This window comes from Rhinolophus sinicus, linkage group LG05, assembly GCF_036562045.2.
Source record: "Rhinolophus sinicus isolate RSC01 linkage group LG05, ASM3656204v1, whole genome shotgun sequence".
Lineage (NCBI taxonomy): Eukaryota > Metazoa > Chordata > Mammalia > Chiroptera > Rhinolophidae > Rhinolophus > Rhinolophus sinicus.
In genome coordinates, this window is record NC_133755.1 from 44,614,473 (window position 1) to 44,640,520 (window position 26,048).

The 26,048-nt window shown below is 34.3% G+C and overlaps 1 protein-coding gene across 11 annotated transcripts in view; it reads right to left on the reverse strand.

Annotated features, from left to right (window-relative positions):
• WDPCP (WD repeat containing planar cell polarity effector) overlaps positions 1-26,048 on the reverse strand; it is a 385,676-nt gene that overhangs the window by 94,732 nt on the left and 264,896 nt on the right. For 10 of the 11 annotated variants that reach the window (XM_074332051.1, XM_074332049.1, XM_019717842.2 and 7 more), the window contains 2 exons: positions 20,240-20,303; positions 1,852-1,954 (listed from right to left, as the gene is read on the reverse strand). In XM_074332051.1, coding sequence (XP_074188152.1) covers positions 1,852-1,954; positions 20,240-20,303 — 167 coding nt within the window. Of the gene's footprint in view, positions 1-1,851; positions 1,955-8,999; positions 9,600-11,564; positions 11,661-20,239; positions 20,304-26,048 lie in introns of those variants that run through there. The other variant, XM_074332054.1, reaches the window with a different exon arrangement.

A 26,048-nucleotide genomic window follows, 5' to 3' on the forward strand; every position in this document is an offset into this window, starting at 1 on the left:
GTGTAATGATCACAACAGATCTAGTTAACATCTACCACCTCACATGGTTACAGTTTTTTTTTCCCTTGTGATTAGAACTTTTAAGATCTACTCTCCTAGCAACTTTCAAATACACAATTTAGTGTTATTATTAACTATAATCGCTACAGATGTTTTTTAATCAGTTCCTTGCCTTACAGTTAGTTCAGCTGATAATTTTCAAAGTACTTGTACTTAAAACCACCATCTTTTGATTTCAATCTTTTGTTTCACTGATTGGGACAGGGTATATAATTTAATATACAATAAGACATCCTATTTTAAAATGTTGACAGATTTGATCAATTTGTGACAAATACAGAGCTAATAAAGACTTACTGGGGAGACATCCCTTAGAATATTTTTAAAATATGTATGTATTTATAACTGAACAAATAATTTTTAAAAATGTATCCAGATTTCTTTCTCAGAGGGAATACTGATGTGTTCCATCCTACATGAAAGCAAAATTTACTTTTAAAATACTCTTTCTCTTTGGATTCTTTTATCTTTCAAGTAGTTTTTAAAATAACTTGTATTGAACATAGGGTCAGTGACATTTTTGTTGAGATAAAATTTATATAATATGAAATTAATCATTTAAATCATTTTAAAGTGTACAATTAACTGATTTTTAGTAGATGAGTCAGTGACATTTTGTGCAAGATTATCGTTGTCCTTAAATAGCACTGTATGTGATTTCTAAATTCTGTAGCTACCATATTTTAATAGGCAATATAAAATCTAGTAAACTAACATGAGCAGAATATACAGCAACAACTCATTTTCTTCTAATGATCATTTACCTGTCCACTTAAACTAAACATGGTTGAAAATAGAAAACAAGAAAGAACTACAAATAGCCAAAACATGTATCATAAAGCCGATGAACAAACCTTGATCTTATATATTTTATTCATGCAGAACTTATTTCTTACAAGATTGAGAGGTTTACAAGCTAACAGCATTACAAAAACAAAGCACAAGATGATGTATCAATGGAGAGGCTTGTTATAATATTTTCAAGCAACTTATAAAGTAGAAATCTTATTAAAACTTATTTGTTTCATAGAAGTTCTACAAAGAAATGAAATCTATTACAATTCTGAGGATACTTTGCCTAATTTAAGAATAGGGAATATCAGGAAGAAGAGGAATTGGGATGTCCAGAAATCAGTCTCGTTAAACTTCCAGATTTAGTCTCATTAGATAAACTGAGTTTAGAAAAAGGAAGCTTATGTTGATATTATAATAGTTTTTAAAAACTATCATTTTTTCTATATTATGAAGTTTTGAATGAACCTTTAGATTCAAGTTAGGCTTTTTATTTGTCTTCTTTGGAAGACTACATTGTAAAAAGACTCTAGTGGCTTCTAAACGAAAAAATATCACCCATCAATCCTAAAATCCCCTGTGAAGTACTCTATCTGATATAGGAGAAAATTCTTTTGAGATATGACATGTCTACATCTATAAATAAAGGATTATGTAACTTCCTGTGTTGGTTAATTTAAATGGAAATGTAGAGGGCCAGGGGTAGCTGACAATAAACGCTTCTTCAAAATCTTATGAAAACAACAAAGTCCTTCTTATTTCTGTGAAGTGGTGATTACTCACTGATTATCGATTTTCATATTAACACAATTCCAACTTGTACATCCATATTTTATTACCTAGCCAGGCTTAATTCTTTTTTTTTTTTTTAACTGTCTTTACAAAGAAAGTAATGCAAGGTAACCAACTATGCCCTACAAACATAAATAGAAATGATACTGAATAAGTATTGATTAAAACAAAAAGCACCTAAAAAAACCCCACAGCATTAATTCTTACCAACTCCAGAAGTTATTGATTCTGCATCAATGTCGCTAGCTCTTTTTCTTGCCACTTCAGCTAGTGCCAATTCACCCTTATCTAGTGCAAGGTAATGGATATCCTTTGGAAATAAAGCAAAGTAAAAGATTAATCCAAAGTGAATCTTGGTCAAGTTACAAAGCAGATTTTGAAAGAAAGAACTTATTGTTCAGATTACAAAACAGACATAGCCGATTTCTTTTTTGTATTTTCTTTTCCGGTGTAAGCAAATTTTTTTGAAATGGAGATCATAGATATAACTAATGGTAATTATTTAAATAAGTCATTTTGAGTCTTTGGGGAAAACACAAGTTTTTAAGTCACATGTTTGATATACTCAGTTTTGTCAGGGAATAAAAACCCTTAATTGCTATTTTCTTTGGTGAGATTTTAATGAAGGAAAATCTGAGAAAGCTTCTTCAAAATTCAGTTGTGCGGAATACTACCACACAAATCTGTCTCTGATATTTATGTGCCTGGCACATATTACTTTGTTAAAATTATTAATACTACTATTATTTTGAACTCATTCACTCAATAAATCATTGCTTACTAAGTGCCGGCTCTGTTGTGGGGTATACAACTCAATTATAATACCATGTCTCAAGAAGGTTTGAGCCTAGTGAGGAGACAGACCACGACTAAACAACAGTTAATTAATTACATAATAGTGTGACAGGTTTAATGGCAGCTATTTGCACAGAGTGTTCTGGAGCCAAAGAGGAGCAACTGAGCCTTGATCTGAGTCTTGAACTATCAATAAAAGTTACGCTAGGAGGGAAAATGAAGAAAAGGTGAGAAGAGAATAAATGAAACAGTGCATATACGTAGAGCAGCTTGAGAAAACAGTTCTGTCAGGCAATGGCAGGTTTTTCAATATGACAGGAGTGTTGGATGGGTGGAAGAAATCAGTGGAAAATAATACTAAAGAAGAGCCACTAAAAAGAACTTAGAACTCTTTTGGATACTCAGAACAATTGTTGGAATGAAAAAATTTACTGCAGTAAAAATGGAAAAAGAATGTGAAGAGTTTACTATGAAGAATTACATGTAGGCTATAATCATGAAAAGATATTTCATTTTATTAATACTCAAATAAATGCAAATTGAAAATAATTTAATTTCAAATTTAAAAAATTAAGGTAATATTTACTGGTTGCAAAGTCTGGGGTGAGACAGGCACTTACATTTACTGGGAATATAAGACTTTATAGAGCACGGGTCTACAAACTATGACTGATGGGCTAAATACAGCCTGCCTTTTGTACACTCCTTGAGTTTAGAATGGCGTTTACATTTTTAAATGGTTGGAAGAACTGTGTTCTTATTTAACTGTGAATGGCTTTGGAATTAGCTTACGCTGCAGACTTGAAAATGTTTCAACCTAAAACGATAAGGCAAAATTACTTGTCTGTGAAACTTACACTGTGATAAAGTTATTTGAATGAGAACATTGTTTGACTTGTAAGTAATGTCAGGTTATGTTATACACTTCCTGCACCGTCAAAAGTTAAAAAAGAAGTGAGATCTCCATTTCTACACAAATTCCCAGCAATATATTTTCTGATTTTAATCCACAGCAGCGTTTTTCAACCTTGATGCAAGTGCAAAGAAATTTCCATATTCCAAAATTTATTTAACTGTGCAATGAAGGAACTTTAATTGGAAGTAATTAATTTGCAATATAATGACATGCTAAAAGGCATTCTAGTCTTTTAGCTAATAGAATTCTAAAAATGACTTCTAATTGGTGAATATGCTCAATTAAAACTATACACTCATGGATTGGTATCAAGATTTGGCAGTACCTATCTATAAGGAAAGAAATCTGCAAAGGTAAAATATGTGAAGTTCCATCATAGATCAGCATTAAGAGATGAACATTTGCAATAGATTTGGATAATAAGAACACCAACTTTCAACCCTAATTAATTGAAATGTTATCCCCTACCCCAAATTCCATTATTCACATTTATAGATCTGTGTTACAATATTGTACTCCATTATTATGTTTTAATTTCACCCGTAAAGATTTATGGAAATTTATTTCTTGTTACATACAAGTACCTTCATAATAACCTCAAATTTTCTTCTTGGTTCATAAGCCTGTAATATTTGCTATCTGGCCCTTTATAGAAAAAGATTGCTGATTCCATGTTTTAACAATATATCAGAATTTAAAATTTGCATGTATATACTTTAGGGAAATCTTAAGGAAATGATGTTACAGTGTATGTCCAAGATTGGTGATGTAGCATTATTTATAACAATGAAAAATTGAAGCAATTGTAAATATACATTAATTGAAATAATCAAGAGTTTTTTCTCTATCAATTCAGTGTCATGATACTTTCACAATAGATTCTTACGTTCAATAAAAAACTAGTATAATATCAAATATACACTACTGTATTCAATTTGCTAGTATTTTATTTAACTTCTGCATCTATGTTCTTAATTAAGAAAAGTCTATGACTTGACTTGGGCTTGACTACTAACAATCCCTTGACTGCTATTAAGGTTTTACTACACTTATAAGTTAGGTGGCTTTTTTCTATTTTCTCCTTGGCAATATTTGTATGTGATTCTTCACTGAAAATAAGTAAAAGATATGCAATGCATTTGAGAAAAAACTACCAATCATTACTGACATAAATGAACACCTGATTAAAATACAGACATATACCTGTTTATGGCTGGGAAGGCTATACATAATAAAGGTATCAATTCTGACCCCAATTCATCTGTAAAAATTGGTGGAATTACAGTCAAAATCCTTTCAAGGTTTTCATGGGACTTACAGGTTGATCTTAAACTGCATATGTAAAAACAAAGCCAAGAACATCTAAGACTTACTCTAGTTAACATTAAGACTCTATAACACTGGTATGCATACATACAAACCAAAGAAAAAGAAATATACCAATGCAAATATGGTTTTCTTTGTGAGTTACTCATGTTACTACTTTGTATTTAGCAGTAATATAATTTTTGGATGTAAGGTCTGTTTTGTCTGGAATTATTAAATTATTTCTGGAATTATTTTCTCTCTCTCACATTCTTCTTCCTTAATTCATCTTTATTTTTCAGTTATTATAAGAAATTGGGGTCACTAATTTGAAGAGGGTAAGCCTTAGTTGATATTATATCTACATCATGAAGATTTTCATTTCTTAATCCTCCTGTTTGGAACACAGTCTATTTACTTGGTGATACACTTATGGGCCTCCTGACTATTCATATACAGGCAGATCTTGGAGATAGGAGGGTTTGGTTCCAGACTGCCACAATAAAGTGAATATTGCAATAAAGCAAGTCACACAAAAATTGGTTTCCAAGTGTATACAAAACTTGTTTATACTATACTGTAGCCTAGTAAGTATATAATAGCATTATGTCTAAAGAGCAATGTGCATATCTTAATGTAAAAATACTTTATTGCTAAAAAAAAGCTAACCATCACCTGAGTCTTCATGAGTTGTAACTTTTTGCTGGTGGAGGGTCTTGCTTTGATGTTGACGGCTGCTGACTGATCAGGGTGGATGTTGCTGAAGGCTGGAGTGGCTGTGGCAATTTCTCAAAATAGGACAGCAATGAAGTTTGCTGCATTGACTGACTCCTGCTTTTATGAAGGATTTCTCCGTAGCATGCGATGCTATTTGATAGCATTTTACACACAGGACTTCTTTTAAATGTGGAGTCAATCCTCTCAAGTTCTGATGCTGCTTTAACAACTAAGTTATGCAATATTCTAAATCCTTTGTTGTAATTTTCCACAGTATCTTCTCCAGGAATAGGTTCCATCTCAGTAAACCTCTTTCTTGGCTCATTCATAAGAAGCAACTCCTCATCCATTCAAGTTTCATCATGAGATTGCAGCAATTCCGTCACATCTTCAGGCCCCACTCCTAATTCTAGTCCTCTTACTGTTTCCACCACATCTGCAGCTACTTCCTTCACTGAAGCCTTGAACCCCTCAAAGTCATCCGTGAGTGTTGGAATCAACTTCTTCCAAACTTCTGATAATGTTGATATTTTGACTTTTTCCAATGAATCACACATATTCTTAATGACACCTAAAATGGTGAATCCTTTCTGAAGGTTTTCAATTTATTTTGCCCAAATACATCAGAGGAATCATGATCTATGGCAGCTTTAGCCTTTACAAAATGCATTTCTCAAATAATAAGACTTGAAGGTCAAAATTACTCCTTGATCCAGGGGCTGCAGAATGGATGTGACACAAGTCAGCCCATACTGCCAACCCTTCTTATTTTACTGGTAAACATCCTTAAATTCTTTACATACTTGTATCAATTTACTTTTATAACAATACCTGGGCTTTATAAGTATTTACTTAACTTTTTTGCACTTACCCTCCCTACTGCGTCTTGATGATTTACCCTTGCTTGCCTTGTAACAATTTCTGATTCCTAGTTTCTCCCTCCATAGGGTATGGAGAACTTCTGGTGCTTCTCCCAACTTTGGGAGCAGTCTTATCCTTTGGACATTTAGGTTTTTGCTGTTTTTCTTAAATCTGATTTTGTCAGTTTTACATTTTTTGGTGGATTCCTCACAGCTGCTGGTCCATCATGTACTGTTATTTTGAATTCCAGTTATAAATTTGAAACACACACACACACACACACACACACACACACACACCATCATTTCTAGAGATTTGGCACAGATGGAAGGGTTAATGTATACACTCAATCCAATGTCTTAAAACAGACGAGGTACATTTCATTTATAAGTTAATTCTTCAGAGTGGAGACTTCTGATTGGAGAAATTTGAACTTGGAAATCCAAGACAGGATTGAGTCACTAGAGGCCTGAGAAATTTATATTCATAATATTTAAAATTACAATTACAATGTATGTAATAAATGGTAATTCATGCTTCAGAAGTTAGCAGGTATGAAACTCCTCTATATAGAAACAGTGCCAAAGAAACAATTTTATGTCAACTTGATAACCAAGCAAGTGCTTAGGAGTGGCAGATGTAAAGTCACACTACAGAAACCATGCCAGTGAAAGACAAACTACCCAGTACTATCATGCCAAGGGAAGGCACAGATGGCTGGAGAGCAGAAGCTATAGGTCTTTTTATAGCATTATCAAATGGCACACACATGACATTCCAATTGGTCCTGATCCAATGGCCAAGGTTAATTAATTAGGGACGCCACATGAGAATGTTCATAAGGCAAAGTCATCCTCATGCCATCCAAGATGGGGCAGAGGAGCAAACTTGGGTGGCAATTGAGTCTTTGATGACACAGTAATAATTAAGTTTCAGAGGTTTTTTAAATTTTCAAAAGCAGAATAAGGTCCCAAAGACGCAGAATTAAAATCACCATTTCTGTGACCAACAGAAATAGACTTCCAAACCATACAGCTTCTATGTAGAGAAAGCACGGACAATAAAGAGTCTAGAGCTGTGACGATAGAGAAAAATATTCTTTTCTCTTAAAAATTTTAAGCAATCTCAGAATTACAGAGAAGTTTCAAGTAAAGTACAAAGATCTCTTTTTTGAATAATTGAAAATAGCCAACACATTCTTGAATACTTTAGTGTTTACTTCCTACCAATTAGGACATTCTCCTCCATAACCACAATCAAATTATCAAAATCATGAAGTTAACACTGGTAATATTTCTCCTACTTAAGCAATGAAACTTCACCAATTGCTCCAATAGTGCTCTTCATATCACAAACATCCATTTCTTTTTTTCTTTTTTAAAGATTTTATTGGGAAAGGGAAACAGGACTTTATTGGGGAACAGTTTGTACTTCCAGGATGTTTTTTTTCCAAGTCAAGTTGTTGTCCTTTCAATCTTAGTTGTGGAGGGTGCCGTTCAGCTTCAAGTTGTTGAACTTTCAGTCTTAGTTGTGGAGGTTCGCAGCTCAGCTCCAGGTCCAGTTGCTGTTGCTAGTTGCAGGGGGTGCAGCCCACCACCCCTTGTGGGAGTTGAACCGGCAACCTTGTGGTTGAGAGGACACGCTCCAACCGAGCCATCTGGGGGCTCAGCGGCAGCTCAGCTCAAGGTGCCGTGTTCAATCATAGTTGCAGGGGGCAGAGCCCACCATCCCTTGTGGGACTCAAGGAATTGAACTGTCAACCTTGTGGTTGAGAGCCCACTGGACCATGTGGGAATTGAACCGGCAGCCTTCGGAGTTAGGAGCATGGAGCTCAACAGCCTGAGCCACGGGGCCGGCCCACAAACATCCATTTCTTGATGCATTTAACTATTTCTCTGTAGTCTCCTTTAGTATAGAGTTCTTCATTCTTCCTTCATTTACATAAACCTGGCATTTATGAAGGGTAATAGGCTAGTTATTAGAATGTGCCTCAATTTGGGTTCAACTGACATTTCCTCACGATTAGATTCAGGTCATGCACTTTTTATTTTGTAGGAATACCACAGAATGGCTAGTGTGTTCCTACTGCAACATATTATATAAAGTAGCAAATTATTTTGACTTGTTCCATTATTAATGATGGCATTTTGATCACTTGATTAACATGGTGTTTACCAGCTTTCTCCAATGTAAAGCAACTGTTTTTCCTTTTGTAAATAATACATATCTTGTGGAGAAATATTTTGAGACTATGTAAATAGCTCATGAAACTTTCTCTCATGCTTATAGCATCCATGAATGATTCTTGTCTTATTCAATTATATGTTTGTTGTAACGTTTGCTAAATTGTGATTTTCTCATTCTATCCTTTCTTTTACATTTATTAGTTGGCTTTATTTTTTTTTAAATATTTTTAAAAATTTCTATTGACTGTTTTTTATTTGTAGATCTTATTTAAATTTTTAAGAAACGCCTCTAGACACTATATACAATCTTAATTTATCATGGTCTGCTTAGAATTAATACTGTACCATTTAAGGTAAAAGGTACGAACCTTACAACAGTATAATTCCATTTACTCTCACCCCCACTCACATGATGTTACTGTCATTCATTTCACATCTACATATGTTATAAATACCACAATGCATTATTTTTGCTTTAAACAATTATCTTTTATTTATTTATTTATTTTTAATACATGACTTTTATTGCATCTTTACAATATCATAAATAACTCTGAGGAAACACCCATCATCTTGGTATTTCTGTAGCTGGACAACTTAGATCTAGTTCATCAGCCTGCTGAACTGTTCCTTTTTCAGAAACATAGAAACATCCCCAAATTTTCTGATATCTTTGTTTTTAACTATTGTGGCTTGTTGAATCAAAGCAGCTGAATTTGATACAAGTTCAATGTCATTTCCTTCAAGAATTAACTCATCTTTCTGGGTTGAGATGCTGACCAAGCAACATCTGACTTCATCAAACCCGCGGATGTATTTTCACCCAAGAAATTTCGGATTTCAACAAAAGAACCATTCTCCTGAATAATGACATTGATGGGGCCTTGAGCACACACAGCTCTCATCTTGTAACGGAAGCCCAATGTAACACCCTTGATCATGTTCTGTACGGGACTACATAGAGTGTGAACAGGAGCCAGTTCCTTTCTATTTCCCCACCATTGGTCAACCCAGAGCCTCTTTTCTTTCCAAGGAGACTGAGTTGTACATGGATGTGATTGCAATCCCTCCACAGGGTGCCTCTGGGGCCCTTCCCAATAACGGTGCGTCTCTTCAGAGTGACGTCCACATTTTCTGGGATGTCCACCGTCTGATTGCTGAGAATGGTCTTCATCCTCACAGTAGATACAGCAAAAAGTAAACAATTATCGTTTAAATAAATGTTTACATAAGGAGGAATATTTTTATTATTAATCCACATAATTAACATTTCCAGAGCTCTACATTCTTTTGTATAGATAGATAAGGTTTCCACATAGTATCATATGTATTCTGCTTGAAGAAATTCCTTTAACTTTTCTTGTAGTGCAGGTCTGCTGGTGCTGAGTCAAAATTAAATTTATTTTACCCTCATTTTAAGATAATTTTCACTGGATATAAAATTTTGTGTTGAAATTTTTTTATTTTTTTTCAGTACATTAAAGATGTTGTTCCATTATCTTTTGGCATCACTGTTCCTGATGAGAAGTTAGCCACAATTCATGTTAGGTACTTTTATATAATTTTTTGTTTGTTTTCCAGGTATTTTAAAGATTTTTCTCTTCATCATTGGCTTTCAGTAGTTTGGATATACTGTACCAAGATGTGGTGTGCCTGGGTATTGCTTCTTCTATCTGGAGTTCACTGAGCTTCGTGGATATGTAGACTAATGTTTTTCACCAACGACATGTATTTTAAACTACCTGCTGTTTTGTCTCACAAGTTACTGAAGCTTTTTTCATCTTTATCTTTTATTCAGAGTTGATGATTTCTATTGATCTGTCTTCAAGTTCACTGATCCTTTACTATACAGTGTCCAATCTTCTGCTACTACTATCCAGTGAATTTTTCATTTCAGATTTTATGTTTCAGTTCTAGAATTTCCTTTGCCTTTTTAATTTTTTTTATTATATTAGTTTCAGGTGTACAAAACAACATAATGATTAGACATTTACACCCCTCACAAAATAACCCCCCCCCAGTCTACTACCCCTCTGACATCATATATAGCTGTTACAATAGCATTGACTATATTCCCTATGCTGTACCTTACATCCTGTGAATATATATTTAATTACTTGAGCTTCAGCATGGGGAATATAATCAATAATGTTGTAAAGATCATGTAGGGTGCCAGATAGGTACTGGACTTATCAGGGAGATCACTTCATAGACTGTAGATGCCTGACCACTGTGCTGTACACCTGAAGCTCAAGTAGAATAACATTGAATGTCTTTTGCCCCTTTTTTCAATAGTTTCTGTGTCTCTGCTGAGAATCCCATATATTCAGTCATTATTTTCATCTTTTCCTTTAATACCCTTGAACATATTTATAACAGCTGCTCCAAAGTTCTTGTCTGCTTATCTCAACATCTGGTCATCTAAGGATCTATTTCCGTGTTTCCCCAAATGTAAGACCTAGCCGGACCATCAGTTCTAATGCATCTTTTGGAGTAAAAATTAATATAAGACCCGGTCTTATATTCTTTTTGGGAAAACATGGTGCTTTTAGCTCCTTTTTCTCTTCATTATGTATCACATTTCCTGCTTCTTCACATATCTAGTAATGTGTTACTGTGTGCTGGACATCATTGATGTCACATTATAGGGAGTTTGGAGTACTGTCTGTCTTTAGAGAAAACTGAGTTTTTTACTAGAAGGGCATTAAATTAGTGGTGGATTTTATTCCTGTCAAGTTTGGTTTTATGATTTTTAAATGCAGATCTATTTAGTTTAGTACATAGTCTTAGGATGTGTCCCTTATTCTTACAATCTGGCATTACTGGGGTTTCATATAAATGCCTAGTGAGGTTGTTTTACTTTGACTGAGCCAGAATTCCAGTATCTCTCAGTATTGTGCCACCACTCCATTCAGCTCTTGGTCTCACAACAGTGACTCTTTGGTAGGTCTACTTGCAGCCTACCCTTCCTAGCCTTTGAAGACTTCTGGATCCCCACTCTTCACACAGATTCTCCCTTTCTGGTGTCCTACCCCACAAATTCTAAATCCCTCATCATCCCTGAATTCTGAACTAATCTGTGGCTTTTCAGCCAAGTGACATCACTGATCTCTGCTCTGGAAATTGCATACAGGGCTCACCTGTGTATTTCACATTTTTTGAGTATCAGAGTCCTGCAGTTCTTGTTGTCCAACATTTTGTTTACTTTTATAGTGGTTTACAGTGGGAGGGCAAGTCTGAAAAACAATTTGTTCATTAGCTGAAAGTGGAAGATCCTCCTTCTCTCACTAGTAATATTTTACAACAGTTGAGCCAATAATAATTACATCATTATTCCTCTTCAGTTGGGTTTTAGGAAACAACTTTTAACTACAGGGACCAATGAGAAGCTGATTCTTTTCTAAAAGGAGATCGGGGATAGATAACTATTTAAAACTTTACACCTGTCCCAGTTCACATGATACCTTAAGATACAACTCTTTTTTTTTTGTCTTCAAATATGCAGTTGAGTTCTTAAAGAGCAGACTCACGGTCCTGGAAGGTCTATCAATATAATGTCTAGCGTAAACCACAGCTATCTCAAAGAAAATCATGCCTAAATGTGTATGCTTCCTTGGAAGTATTCTTCCCTGGAACCACAAGGAGAAAAATAGAGAAATGGACAATTGGTGCTACAGTTCTGTGATCCTTTTAATGTTCACTGCACAGACTTCTTTTCATTAAAGACTAATATTAAAAGCACTTAATTTGGGTGAATCATTTTCCCAGTAAAACTGGGGTTCAAGCTAGATCACATGTCTTGCTGCAATAAGCAGTCTTACTGAAATCTTTGTGAATTTTGTTAAAGAATAAAAGGAAAGGATAGTTTTCTTGGACTTAGGTATGGGTAGTGATCAAATTATAAATTGCTAAGCTTTGGATAACTTCCACATCTTTAGTTTATATAAACAGTTTGGTGTAATTGGAAATGGCATGGATTTGAGAGTCAAATGCACCTGAGTTTGAATCACAATTCTGCTCAGTTTTTCTTATAATAAGTTTTATCGACTATAAAACAGGTATAATAATTCTATCAGTTAGGATTATTATGAGAATTAAATGAGATAATTTATAGAAAGCCTTTGGTATAATGCCTGGTACCTTGCAGGTCATCAAGAAAAGCTAACTCCTTTAATTTTGTGATATGTAATGATTTTGTTGCTGATAATCATAAAGTATTTGGCATACCCTCAATCGAGACAAACTATAAATTTAAGCAGGCATAAACACCAATATCTTTGATTATCAAAAGGAAAGCCTTGCATTGTTAATCTTACAAGATTAAAATAATTCTTTAATGTAAAGAGCTGAAAATGTATTTTATTTTCTTGAAAATGAGTTAAAATGTGAAAAAAATTAGGCCTTTCTCTTTAGTGCTTTTACTGTAATTAAGTGACAAATCCTAGTATACACAACATTTTATAAAATTTCATTTGATCCATTTGGGGCATAAAATTGATGACATGTCATGCTTAAAAGGAGAATTTGTGACATTTAAGTCTCCTAGTGATTAATAGTTCAAACATAATACCACACTTCAGGGAGTTATCCAAAATTGGAAATCAGCTAGTGCCAAGTTTAACACTTCACTCACCTTCCAAAAATAAATTGCAGAAATTCTGATTCTGGTTATCCAGATAAGGATATACAAGACCAATACTCTTGCTGAGAGCAACTAGAACAGCTGAATAAATAATTTTTTAAACTCTGTTTGAAGACATTCGAGAACCACTAAGACTGAGTATCTGACGGACCACGATCCTAGATAGGAGCAAAGCCAAGAGAGGTAAAACTGACATTTGGTGCTGCTTTTGCTTTTCAAAGAATTTGCCAATTTGTATTGGTAGCCACGAGGCTGAGAAATTTAGCAGAAAGTGGTGTTTGAGAAGTTGAGATCAACTGCACAGAGTTTTAGGGAGAGTCACTGTGGAGGAGACAGGGCTTTCAACTGGATTCCTGAGGGTCTACACTCTTGATATAAGCATAAAGTGGAAATAAACTAGCTTTCAGACTAAAACTCAGGTTCAAATAAACTCAATACCAGAATGGATTAAGGTGTTGTTTAACTTTTGCCCTAACTGCCTGCCAGAAGCAAAGGTAAATTTTTTCTGGAGGAAAGAAAATAACTTCATACACAGCCTCAAATTATCCTATTTTTCAAATGCTATGTCCAATGTTCAGTTAAAAAAAATGAGGAAAACAAAAACAGATGCTTATAAACAGAGATCTAAGGGATGGTTGCTAGAGGGGAGGGAAATGGAGAGATGGGTGAAAAAGGTGAAGGGGAATATAGTCAGTTATATTGTGATAAGTTTGCACATTGACAGATGATTACTACAATTAGTGGAGTGATCACACTGTAAGGTATAAAAATGTTGAATCACTATATTGTATAGCTAATATGACTAATATATGCCAAATAGACTAAAAATAAATATTTTAAAAAGTGCAAAGAAATAAGACCAAATGACCCCAAAACAACAACCAAAAGATCCACCAAAAGGACATTAATCAAGAGAAAAAAATTATAGGAAAAATGTAACTAATCTAATAAAAGGGAAAAATGGAATAATACAGTTAATACAAAAGAGAGCAATGATGGTCAGCTAAACGGACATAGAATAGATGTGACATGACAAACACAATTGTACTATCTATTATGTTATACTTCAATTAAATAATCCAATTAAAAGACTAATTATGAGAGTTTATTTAAAATATCCAACTCTATATTGCTTACAAGAGCTATAACTTAAACATAAGGAAACATGGATATATGGTATATGAAGGATGTATGAAGTACATGCAAACCAAAATAAAGGTGGTGTAAGTATACTTTGAAATGAAGTAGGTTTTAAGACAAGAAGCATTACTAGAAAACAGAAGAATGTTTCATAACGATAAAAGATCAATATACCAAAAAAAAAAAAAAAGTTCTAAATTGGCATGCACCTAATTAACACAGCCTTAAAACAAATAAAAAATGCAGACAAGTTCACAATCACAGTGGAAAATTTTAAAACAGCCATCTCAGTGAAGATATAGAAGATTTGAACAGCGTGACTAACAAACTTGATTTTATATAGAACGCTTTTCCCAACAACTGTAAACTGCAGAGTATACATTCTTTTCAATGCACAAATTTTACCATTGACCATATAATAAGCTATAAAAGAAGTTTCAACAAATTTCAAAGGGTTGATATAATACAGAATAGGTTATGTGTGTGTGCGCGCGCGCCTTCTGGGAGAATGTTCATTGTTTGAAATTAGGAAATGTCTTTTTAAGAAACCATGGGCAAAGAAGATTTCACAACAGAAATGTTACAGGTATTCTGAGCTCAGTGAAAATAAAAAAACATAAAATATTTTTTAAAAACATATAAAAATTTCAGAACACAGTCTTGCTTGAATAGAATTATACCCTTGAATGCATACATTACAAAATCAAAGCTGAAAAATCCATGATTTAAGCAACTATCACAAGAAGTAGAATAAGAACAACAAATTTAAATAAAGTTGGACGACTTATACTACTGGGTATACTTATATAGTATAGTAATTAAGAGAGTTTGATACTAGTGCAAAAATGCAGTCTAGTGGTAGACCTACACTTATATATGGACACCTGATTTATGACAAAGGTGGCCCTGTAAAGCAGTAAGTAAAGGACAGTCTTGTCAATAAATGGTCATAGATCAACTGGATATACATATGATAGAAATAAATTTTGAGCCATACCCCAAAAAATTAGTACAGGTGGGTTGTAGGTTTAAATATTAACATTAAAATAATAAAACTTCTAGATGATAAAAAAGGAGACTATTTTCAAGAACTTGGGGGTAGTAAAAGATTTCAAAAGCAGGATACAAAGAGTATTACCCACCCCTGGCAACCACTATTCTACTCTATTTCTATGATACAAGCTTTTTTCAAGATTTCAGATAACAAATGATACCACATAGTATTTATCTATCTGGCTTATTTCACTTAGCACAATGTCCTCCATGTTCACCCATGTTGTAGCCAATAGCAAGATTTCCTTCATTTTTATGGCTGAATAATATTCCGTGTGTGTGTGTGTGTGTGTGTGTGTGTGTGTGTGTGTGTGTGGTGTGTCTCACATTTTCTTTATCCATTCATCTTTCAATGGACCCTTAGGCTGTTTCCGTATCTTGGCTGTTTGTGAATAATGTTTCAGTGCACATGGGAATACAATGTCTTTGAGATAATGATTTTCTTTCCTTCAGATATATACCCAGAAGTGGGATTGCTGGATCACATAGTAATTTTTTCTTTAAATTTTTTTAGTAACCTCCATACTGTTTTTCATAATGACTGTACCAATTAACTTTGCCATCAACAGTATACAAAAGTTCCCTTTTCTCCACATCCTTGTCAAAATTTGTAATCTCGTCTTTCTTGATAAAAGTCACCATAACATGTGTGAGGTGATATCTCATTGTAGTTTTTGGTTTGCATTTCCCTGATGATAAGTGATGTTCAGCATCTTTCATGTACCTCTTGGCCATTTGTATGTCTTCTTTGGGAAGATGTCTAGTCAGGTCCTTCGCTCATTTTTTAATCAGAATATTTGATTTTTTGCTTTTGAGTGTATTAGTGCCTTATGTATTTTGGATATTAACCTCTTATCAAATATATGATTTGCAAATATTTTCTCCCATTCTGTAGATTGCTTTTGCTTGTCAATTGTTTCCTTTGCTATGAAGAAGGCTTTTCAGTTAATAAGATGTAGTCCCACTTATTTATTTTAGCTTTTGTAGCCTATGCTTTTGGTGTCTTATCCAAACATCATTGCCAAGACCAATGTGAAGGAGCTATCCCTTGATGTTTTCTTCTAGGAGTTTTATGGTTTCAGGTCTTACATTTAAGTCTTTAATATACATATACACACACATATATACATATATGTATTTTTTTAATTTTTTATTCGGGAATGTTGGGGAACAGTGTGTTTTTCTAGGGCCCATCAGCTCCAAGTCAAGTCATTGTCCTTCAATCTAATTGTGGAGGGGGCAGCTCAGCTCCAAGTCAAGTCATTGTCCTTCAATCTAATTGTGGAGGGGGCAGCTCAGCTCCAAGTCCAGTTGCCGTTTTCAATCTTTAGTTGCAGGGGGCACAGCCCACTATCTCATGTGAGAATTGAACTGGCAACCTTGTTGTCGAGAGCTCGCGCTCTAACCGAGCCATCTGGCCGCCCTGTCTTTAATACATTTTGAGTTAATTTTTGTGAGTGGTGTAAGATAGGGGTTCTAGTTTCATTCTTTTACATGTGTATATCTAATTTTCCCATCACCATGTAATGAAGAGACTATCCTCTCCCCATTGTGTGTTCTTGGCACCTTTGTCAAAGATTATTTGACCACATATGCATGGGTTTATTTCTGGGCTCTCCATTCTGTTCCATTGGTCTGGATGCCTGTTTTTAATGACAGTACAACTCATAAAATGAATACAATGTAAACATTAAAGTAGTGGTATAGACCTATATTTTTTTGATATGGAAAACTGTCTGTCACATTGTTGAATAAAACAATCAAGTTACAAACGAAAAGTGTAGTGTATGTGTATATTCACATAGAGAGGCATTTTAAAGGATGTTCATTTCTGGACAAAAAGATTTCAAGTGATTTTTACTTTGTTCTTTATACTTTATGGTATTGTTTTCTTTTTATTATAGTAGTATTTATTCTTATAATAAAAATATTTTATTTTCATCTCAGGGCTTGCTGAATCATTTTTATCTTGTTTATAAAATATCCTCTCCTTTACATTTGTATAATTCATGCCCTATTTCAGGTCTTTATTATTTCTTGCAATAGCCATGTAATAACAACTGTTGCCCTGTCTTAATAGTAATAACACATAATATCTGTGTAGTACTCCCAGTTTAAAGTACTTTCAATACATTGTCTTCACTGAGACTCAAAATGAGTAGGTACTGTATTATCATTTACATAACAGAAAAAGAAAAACCTCTCTAAAGTTACTGAACTTGCAGGGAACTTCTAACCCAAATTCCATGTATTTCTCACTACATCTTGCTGGACCTAGGCTGATCTGGGTTAAACTCCTTAACATGATCTGGATATAATAAAGAGTACAGTGTATTTCCCAGAACTGAAAGAATGCTGAGGTAGCAGGAAAGCAGAGTTAAGACTGGGAGAGGCTTTAGATGCCACATTAAGGAGTTAGAATTTATCCCAAAGGCAATGGGAAGCTACTAAAGGGTTTTAAACATAAGAATGAAATCATAAATTATCATTGTTTTGACCTAAAGTCTGCAAAATTTCTCTATGACTAGCCAGATAGCAAATATTTTAGGATTTACTACTCAAGTCTGCCATTGTAGAGCAAAAGCAGTCATAGACAATCCATAAACATAGACAAATGAGGTTGGCTGTACGCCAATAAAACTTCATTTATGGACACTGAAATGTGAATTTGAATATCCTATATTTTTAAGTGTCATATAATACTGTTTGTTTTTTATTTCCTCCCCAATAATTTAAAACTGTAAAAAACCATTCTTGGATTGGATTTGGCTGGCGGGCCATAGTTTATTACACCTAATTTTGGTGATCACTTAGGCTACAGTGAAAAAAGTAAACAAAGAGGTAGGTCATTTCAGACTCATTTCCTCAGGTCCAGCACCCACACATTGACTTTTTTATATTCAAGGCCTGTTGATGTCATGCTACATGACTTTTATCTCTCTACCACTGATAGATGCTAATAAAAAGACTTATTTGCAGGTTAACTAATACACTTTTTGGTGATCCCTTTGTGTTCCATGAGATGTTAACTTTAGTCTGTTTGAACGAGGTATCTTCCCTCACATATGAGCTAGAAAATCATTTATATGGAGGGATAATCCTGTTTATCTTATAAACTTTTAAATTCACATTGGTGATATTTCTCAATATGTAGGCTAGACCTATAGACCTCTGGCTAGACGATAATTTAAATAGTAATAATTGATCTATTAGAAAACATGATAAATTCTTTTAGACAATTTCAACGTGGAGCCTCAAATATATATTGTAGATTCATGAGCTTAAATGTAACTTGGAGGCCTTAAGGCTCTCTTAGGACTCTTGATGCTTCCTTAAGATATACCCTGGGGCTATAAATAAGCAAAGTCACATGTGAAGATTAAGATGAAGCTTTCTGAATAATGATTGTTCGCTTTTATAAATAAAAAGGAAAGTAAAACTATTTCTCTCCTCTTATTTTAGGTTCTTACCTTTTACACATAAAAATCATTCTGGGTTCGGGTTAGGGTTAGCCTATCAGCAGAAAGGCTATTTGGATTAAAGAGACTTAAATTAACACGAAGATTTTCTTTATATTGTTACTGGCTAAACTGAGACTAAATGCTGAAACAGATATAATTTGAAGAAACAGTTTAGAAAATGGCCTTGATGATTATACATTAATTGATAAAGCAGTAGAAATTACAGAACAGTATAATAAATTGAGAAAGTTTGCCAGACACTATATATTTAAATATTACATCTCTTCAATTCTTATCTTGGCTAAAATAAGATTGGGATTACAGACATAAAAAAATAAAAACGTGAAGAAAATTTACCTCTACTGGGATGAGTAGTGGCAGAGGTGAGAAGGTGGAGGTAAAGAGGGAAAATCAATGGGGTCATAAAATCTAAAAATGGTTGTACTTAAACTTCTGAGATTGTGATGTTTTCATGCATGGACTTTGGTGAAAATAATAAAACCTTCCCTCAATATACTAATATGCTTGTTCAATTTGACATAAAATACAGATGACAAATAATTGAAGGTTCATATTTTTGCAATAATTAGAAAGATGTCTTTCATGATCAATGAAAGCATAACTGAATGATGCAGTTAGAATTTAAATAACAAACTTAGTCCAAAGACAAGTGACCTAATGTCATGAACCCATATTAAGATCCAAAGCATCACAGCTTAATTTAAACTACAAAATGTCTTTATTATGCAGAAGATTCAGGTAAAAGAGCCTTCCAGAAGGTTTTGTTGTTTTCAAGGCGTGTTTCTTGTTTCTTTGACAACAATGAAATCTCTGTGGAGCAGAATACACTGGGAAACCAGGAAATGAACCTCACCTTTGTTCTTTTCATCTCACTGTGACATTGTGGTGAAAGATCTTATAAAATAAGAACCTGATACAGAGCACAAAGATCTGTAAGAAACTGGTCGATTTTACTGTTCATAGCTAATAAATGGGAGGACTAAAGTATATGTGAATTTATAACCTCTTGGGTCCACTTTACACTGTGGTTACTTTAAAAATACAAGTGAGGACATTCATAATTTGTTACTTTGCACTAAAATCTAAGGGACAAACTGAGCACATTCAAGATGTATGGGACATGTTTTGCCCTATGTCCTGGCTTCTGTAGCTGTACTTCTTCGGAGAGCGGATTAGAAAGACATTTAAGCTTATGAGGTAGAAAGATGTCATTCCCTCACATCAAGCTATATGAGGAGAAAAGTTCAAGAATTATAAATTCTTAGAAAACATAAAAAATCCTTTGCGCCCTGGGAAAGGAAATGTCAAGAAGTCAAAAGAGACTAGATGGCTATTGACCAGTTTTGTGAAGGCAAAGCTGCAAGCCAAGACGGAATAATGCTTTCCTACCACGTGTCTAAGGCACAAATGACACTAATCCTTTTTAATGGTCACAAAAGCTGACAACTTACTCATCCTTAGAACTGAAGGCACAAAATCATCTCTGGGAATGACTCACCATAAATAGGTCACGAGCACCGATGTCAACAGCTAACAGAAATGCCTTTTCAAATCTCTGGTACCTAAGGGAGAAAAGAAATGTTATGTTAGTTGTGAACAAAACTAAAAGGAGCTGTTTATTTAATGCATTTATGTGTTAATTGTTTTTGTTTTTCTGATGGGAAAAAGATTTTCAAACACTAGAGCCTTTATCTATTGGGATCTTCTGTATGTGAAATGTTATTGCACTTAGCAGGAGGTGAGGGACCCAGCTAGTGGAGGCTTTCAGTGCAGCTTTCAAGGATAAACATAACCCAGCGTAGGGGCTGCTGAATGGTGGGAAATGACAGCTGAGGAAATATGTTTCATATGTTTTTACTTATTGTGCTTTGTAAGAGAAAAGTATGGGGATATGGAAAATATAGCAGGATAAGAGTAATGAACAAATCATATAATTATACTGCTGTGTTGCTTAGTTAAAGGTTGAGAAGTCAAATGCTGCATTCTTACAAAGGTCTCATGTTTATAAATTTTGGAAAAAATACATTCTAGGCTGTTGTGAAATGACATCATAAGTGGTTTCTAAATATGATTTTTAAAATGTTACTTTTCTTCTCTTTATCTGAAGTATAATTTTGAGAATTTTCTTTGTGAAAGGTAAGGTAAATGAGAACAAACTATTGTTTGAATTAATTACCTTTATAGAAAGTTTAGGATCTTGAGAGAAAATGGTATCATGAACATGTACAGTTGACCCTTGAACAACATGGGGGTTACGGGCACCAACCCCCTACAGCTGAAAATCTGTGTATAACTTTTGACTCCCTAAAAACTTAATTACAGTTGGCCATTGGTATTCATGGGGGGTTTGGTTCCAGGGCCCCTTGCAGATACCAAAACCCACAGATGCTCATGTCCCTTATATAAGATGGTGTGGAACAATGCATACAATCAGCCCTCTGCACCTGAATGTTCCCACCAGGATCAAAAATATTGTTTTCAATCAGCAGTTGGTTAAATCAGAGGATGCAAAACCTGTGGATATGAAGGACTGACTGTATTTACTGGAAAAAAATGCATGAAAGTGGACCCCCGTGGCTCAAACCCAAGTTGTTCAAGGGTCAACTGTACTTTGCACAGTTTTGGAAAGAAAGGTCATTTTTATTTTGTTTGAATGCTAAGATTTACATAGGAATAACCGTGAGTTTTTCTGACTCTAGAAACAAGCAGGTAAATTAGCAAGTTGTTCTCTGTTCTCTATTTTATATTGTGAAACATGGCGGTACAAAATATAATGAGATTTCAACTAAAACATCAGAATTATAGAATATTGATTATTAACCGATTATAAAAATGTTATTAGTGAAATACCTAAAATAATTAAATTCAAACAGAAAAGGCTTATTATTATAACATATGAGCTAGTAGGTCCAGAACCTGAAATACTCCATAGTTTCCATGTTATGTTTAATGACTATTATCTCCTCCTTGGCCCTTTTTACTGGCCTCTCCAGAAATTTACCCGAATCCCTTTCACCTATGGAAAATCAGAAGGCCATTGTGTTTATTCTTGTTTCAGGAAGACTTCTGATTAATTGTACATTCAGTGGAGGAGGGACGTAAGTGGAGGAAGAGTATAGAGGATCAGAAAGTTATACTACTTTTGCATACAATCACTGCCATTTTGCATATTTCCCTTCCAGTAAAACTTTTCTGGCAATATTAATCATTCATCTTCTTGTAATGATCAAACTTAAAGGTAAGTTCTCATCTTGTGTGCCCTTTTGGCCACATTTGACCCTATAAACTTACCTCCTGGAAACCCTCTCTTTCTGGCATTTGGAGATGCCATTCTTTGTTTTCCCATTTCTTAGATTTCATCTTCTTAAGTCACCTTAGTTCATTTTTCTCTGCCTACTCCATGCAGTTGGCGTACTATGGTCCTCTTTCATTTATATCCATTCACTCTCGTTTCCCCCAATAACCTTACCCACTCTCATTATATCAATGACTCACAAGTATCTAGGATCCACCTTTTGCCTGAGCTCAAAACTCCTGTTTCCAAGTACCTCAAATCTAACATGTCTAACACGTTCACTGATATTATTGTCCATATCCTTACCTTTGCTTTTGTTTTAGATGCCCAACTGAATATGCTCAGTTAATATGAGGCTGTTGCCAAAGTTTCCCGTCATTTCAGTTTGATGAAGCTTGTCCTATAATAGTTATCACTTATTAAGTATTAATACATGCTAGTCGAATCCTTAGAAGGGTTCAATCTTCCCAATACTTTTTTTTTTTTTTACCTGATTTGACAGCATATAGCTTAAGAAGATATAAAATTCTTGGTTCATATCTTATTTCCTTGAATATTTTTTAGCTATCACACCACTGTTGTCTTGTTGGCAGGAAATCTAATGTTAGACTGATTATTTTTTCCCTTTTAAAATGATTTAATGTTTTTGCCTAGAAATTCAGATGATACTTTATCTTTAAAAATATATTAGTTTTACTGGGACATTTCTTGGAATTGACTATGTGGGTTAATTTTCCAGGTACAGTTTGAGCTCTTTCAACATATAGACACAAATCATTTATTTAAGGAAAGATATCTTGAATATTTTCAACATCTTTATTGAGGTATAATTTAAATCAATTCATGCATTTTAAGTAAATAATCCTTGGTGTTTAAACATATGTATACAATCACATAACCACAGCTACAATCAAAATATATAATTTTTTCATCATCTCAAAAAATTTCCATGTGCTCCTTTGCCATCAAGCCCTTCTCCCACTTCCAGGCTCTGACAAACACTGATCTATCTGGTCTCTATCTGGTTATTATAGCTTTGCTTTCTTCTAGAATGTCATATGTGTGGAATTAAATAGGATAAATTTTGTTCTGCTTTTCCAAGAATAGAATATAAATGGAATCATTCAGTATATAGTCATTTGGACTGGTTTTTCCTATTTCTGTAAAAAAGAAAAAAAAGCGCCATTGGATTTTGGTAGGGGTTGCACTGAATCAGTTGACTTCTTTGGGTAGTACTGCCATCTTAATAGTAAGTCTTCCAATCTGTGAACATGGATGTCTTTATATTATTTAACTCTTCTTTATTTTTTCAGCAGTATTTTTTAGCTTTCAGTGTACAAGTTTCTCATTATCTTGGTTAAATTTATTAGTAGGTATTTTATTCTTTGGGTTGCTACTGTAAATAGTTTTCTTAATTTCTTTTTGGATTGTTAACTGCTGGAGTATAGATACACAACTCTTTTTCTATATGTTGATCTTGTATACTGCAACCTTGTTGAATTATTTTATTAGTTAGGTAATTTTCATGTGGATTCTTTCAGATTTTTTAAATATAGAACCATTTGCAAATAGAGATAATTTACTTGTTTTCCATTTTGTATACCTTTTATTTCTTCTTCTGGCTTAAATGCTCTGGCTAGGACTTCTAGTACAATATTGAATAGCAGTGGTGAAGGTGGGCATCCTTCTCTTGTTCTTGATCATAGGGAGAAAGCTTTCAGTCTTTAACCACTAATTATGATGTTAGTTGTGGGATTTTCATAAATGGCTTTATTATGTTGAAGAAGTTTCCCTCCATTCCTAGTTGGCGGAGTGTTTTGAAAATGAAGTGGTGTTCAATTTATTCAAATACCTTTTCTGCATCAATTCAGATGATCATGTATTTTTTTTTTACCTTTCTTCTATTAATGTGATATATTACATGAATAGATTTTTTTATGTTGAACCATGCTTGCATTCCTGGGATACATGCCATTTGGTCACGGTATACAATCCTCGTACCACGTGATTGGATTTAGTTTGTTAGCATTTGGTTGTTGAGGATTTTTACATCTACGAGGTGCGATAAAAAAAAAATATGGTGAATGTTTACATTAAAAAAATTCATTACAGTAAAAGACACGTTGCCATTAATACCCCTCAAAATATTCCCCCTCACTTCAAATATACTTCATTGTTCTTGCTACTTTCTGAAGCAGTTCTGGAAGTCCTCTTTCGTGAATGTCTTTTGTTGTGCTGTTGTGCCTGATTTGATGTCCTGAATCATTTTGACTTTGGGGAAGAGTCAGAAGTTGCACGGTGCCAGATCTGGTGAATAAGGTAGATGAGGACACACCGTAATGTTTTTGACAGAAATTGCCGTACCAGAAGCAGTGTGTGACACGGAGCGTTGTCATCACAGAGGATGAAGTAAAGACACTTATGAAAGAGGACTTCCATAATTGTTTCAGTAACTGGAAAGAATGATGTGATAAATGCGTTCAAAGCAAGGGGGAGTGTTTTGAGGGAGATTAATGGCAATGTGTCTTTTACTGTAATAATTTTGTTTTAATTTAAACATTCTCCATATCTTTTGATCACACTTTATATATTCATTAGGGATATTGGTTTACAGTTTTTTCTTGTGGTGTCTTTGGCTTCATAGAATGATTTAGGAAGTCCTCCCTCCTTTCCTAAATTTTGGTAGAGTTTGAGAAAGATTGTGATGCTAATCTTTGTTTATATGTTTTATATAATTCATCAGTGAAGCCATCTGATCTTGAATATTTCTTTGTTTGGAGATTTTTGAATACCCACTCAATCTCTTTACTTGTTATAGATCTGTTCACATGATTTATTTCTTATTGAGTTTGTATTGGTACTTTGCATCTTGGAAGGAATGTTGCTCATTCTGTCTATGTTATCTAATTTGCTGGCAAGACTACTGTTTCTAGTCTTGTGTTATAATCTTTTTTATTTCTGTAAGGTTGGTGTAATGTGCCAACTCTCACTTTTTATTTTAGTTGTGTCTTCCCTCATTTTTTAGATTATCTGAAGGTTTATCAATTTTGGTGATTTTTTTCCTAAAGAATCTACTTTTGGTTTCATTGCCTCTGTTTTTCTATTCTCTGTTGTGTTTATCTCTGTTTTAATTTTTATTTCTTTCCTTCTGATACTTTTGGGTTTAGTTTTCCTTTTTTTCTAGTTCCTTAAATTGTAAAGTTATGTTACTGATTTAATTATTTTCTTTTTAATATAAATATTTACAGGTATAAGTTTATCTCCAATCTCTACTTTTGTTGCATCTTGTAAGTTTTGGTATGTTGTATTTTTCCTGTCATCTGTCTCAAACATGACAGTGTGATTTCTTCTTTGACCCACGATTGTTTAGGACCTTGTTGCTTAATTTTCACATAATTGTGAATTTTCCAGTTTTCCTTCCATTATTGATTTCTAGCTTTATTTTATTGTGGTAGGAGAATATAGTTTGCATATAATCTATCTTTTACAAATTTTTTTTTAAAGCAGATTTCTCTACTGCAGGACTTCTCAGAACCTTTTTTTTTTCTTTTAAGATTTTATTGGGGAAGGGGAACAGGACTTTATTGGGGAACAGTGTACTTCCAGGACTTTATTCCAAGTCAAGTTGTTGTCCTTTCAATCTTAGTTGTGGAGGGTACCGTTCAGCTTCAAGTTGTTGTCCTTTCAGTCTTAGTTGTGGAGGGCGCAGCTAAGCTCCAGGTCCAGTTGCCATTGCTAGTTGCAGGGGGGCGCAGCCCACCATCCCTTACAGAAGTCGAACTGGCAACCTTGTGGTTGAGAGGACACGCTCCAACCAACTGAGTCATCTGGGAGCTCAGCGGCAGCTCAACTCAAGGTGCCATGTTCAATTTTAGTTGCAGGGGGCGCTGCCCACCATCCCTTGCAGGAGTCGAGGAATTGAACCGGCAACCTTGTGGTTGAGAGCTCATGTGGGAATCGAACTGGCAGCCTTCGGAGTTAGGACCATGGGGCTCTAACTGCCTGAGCCACA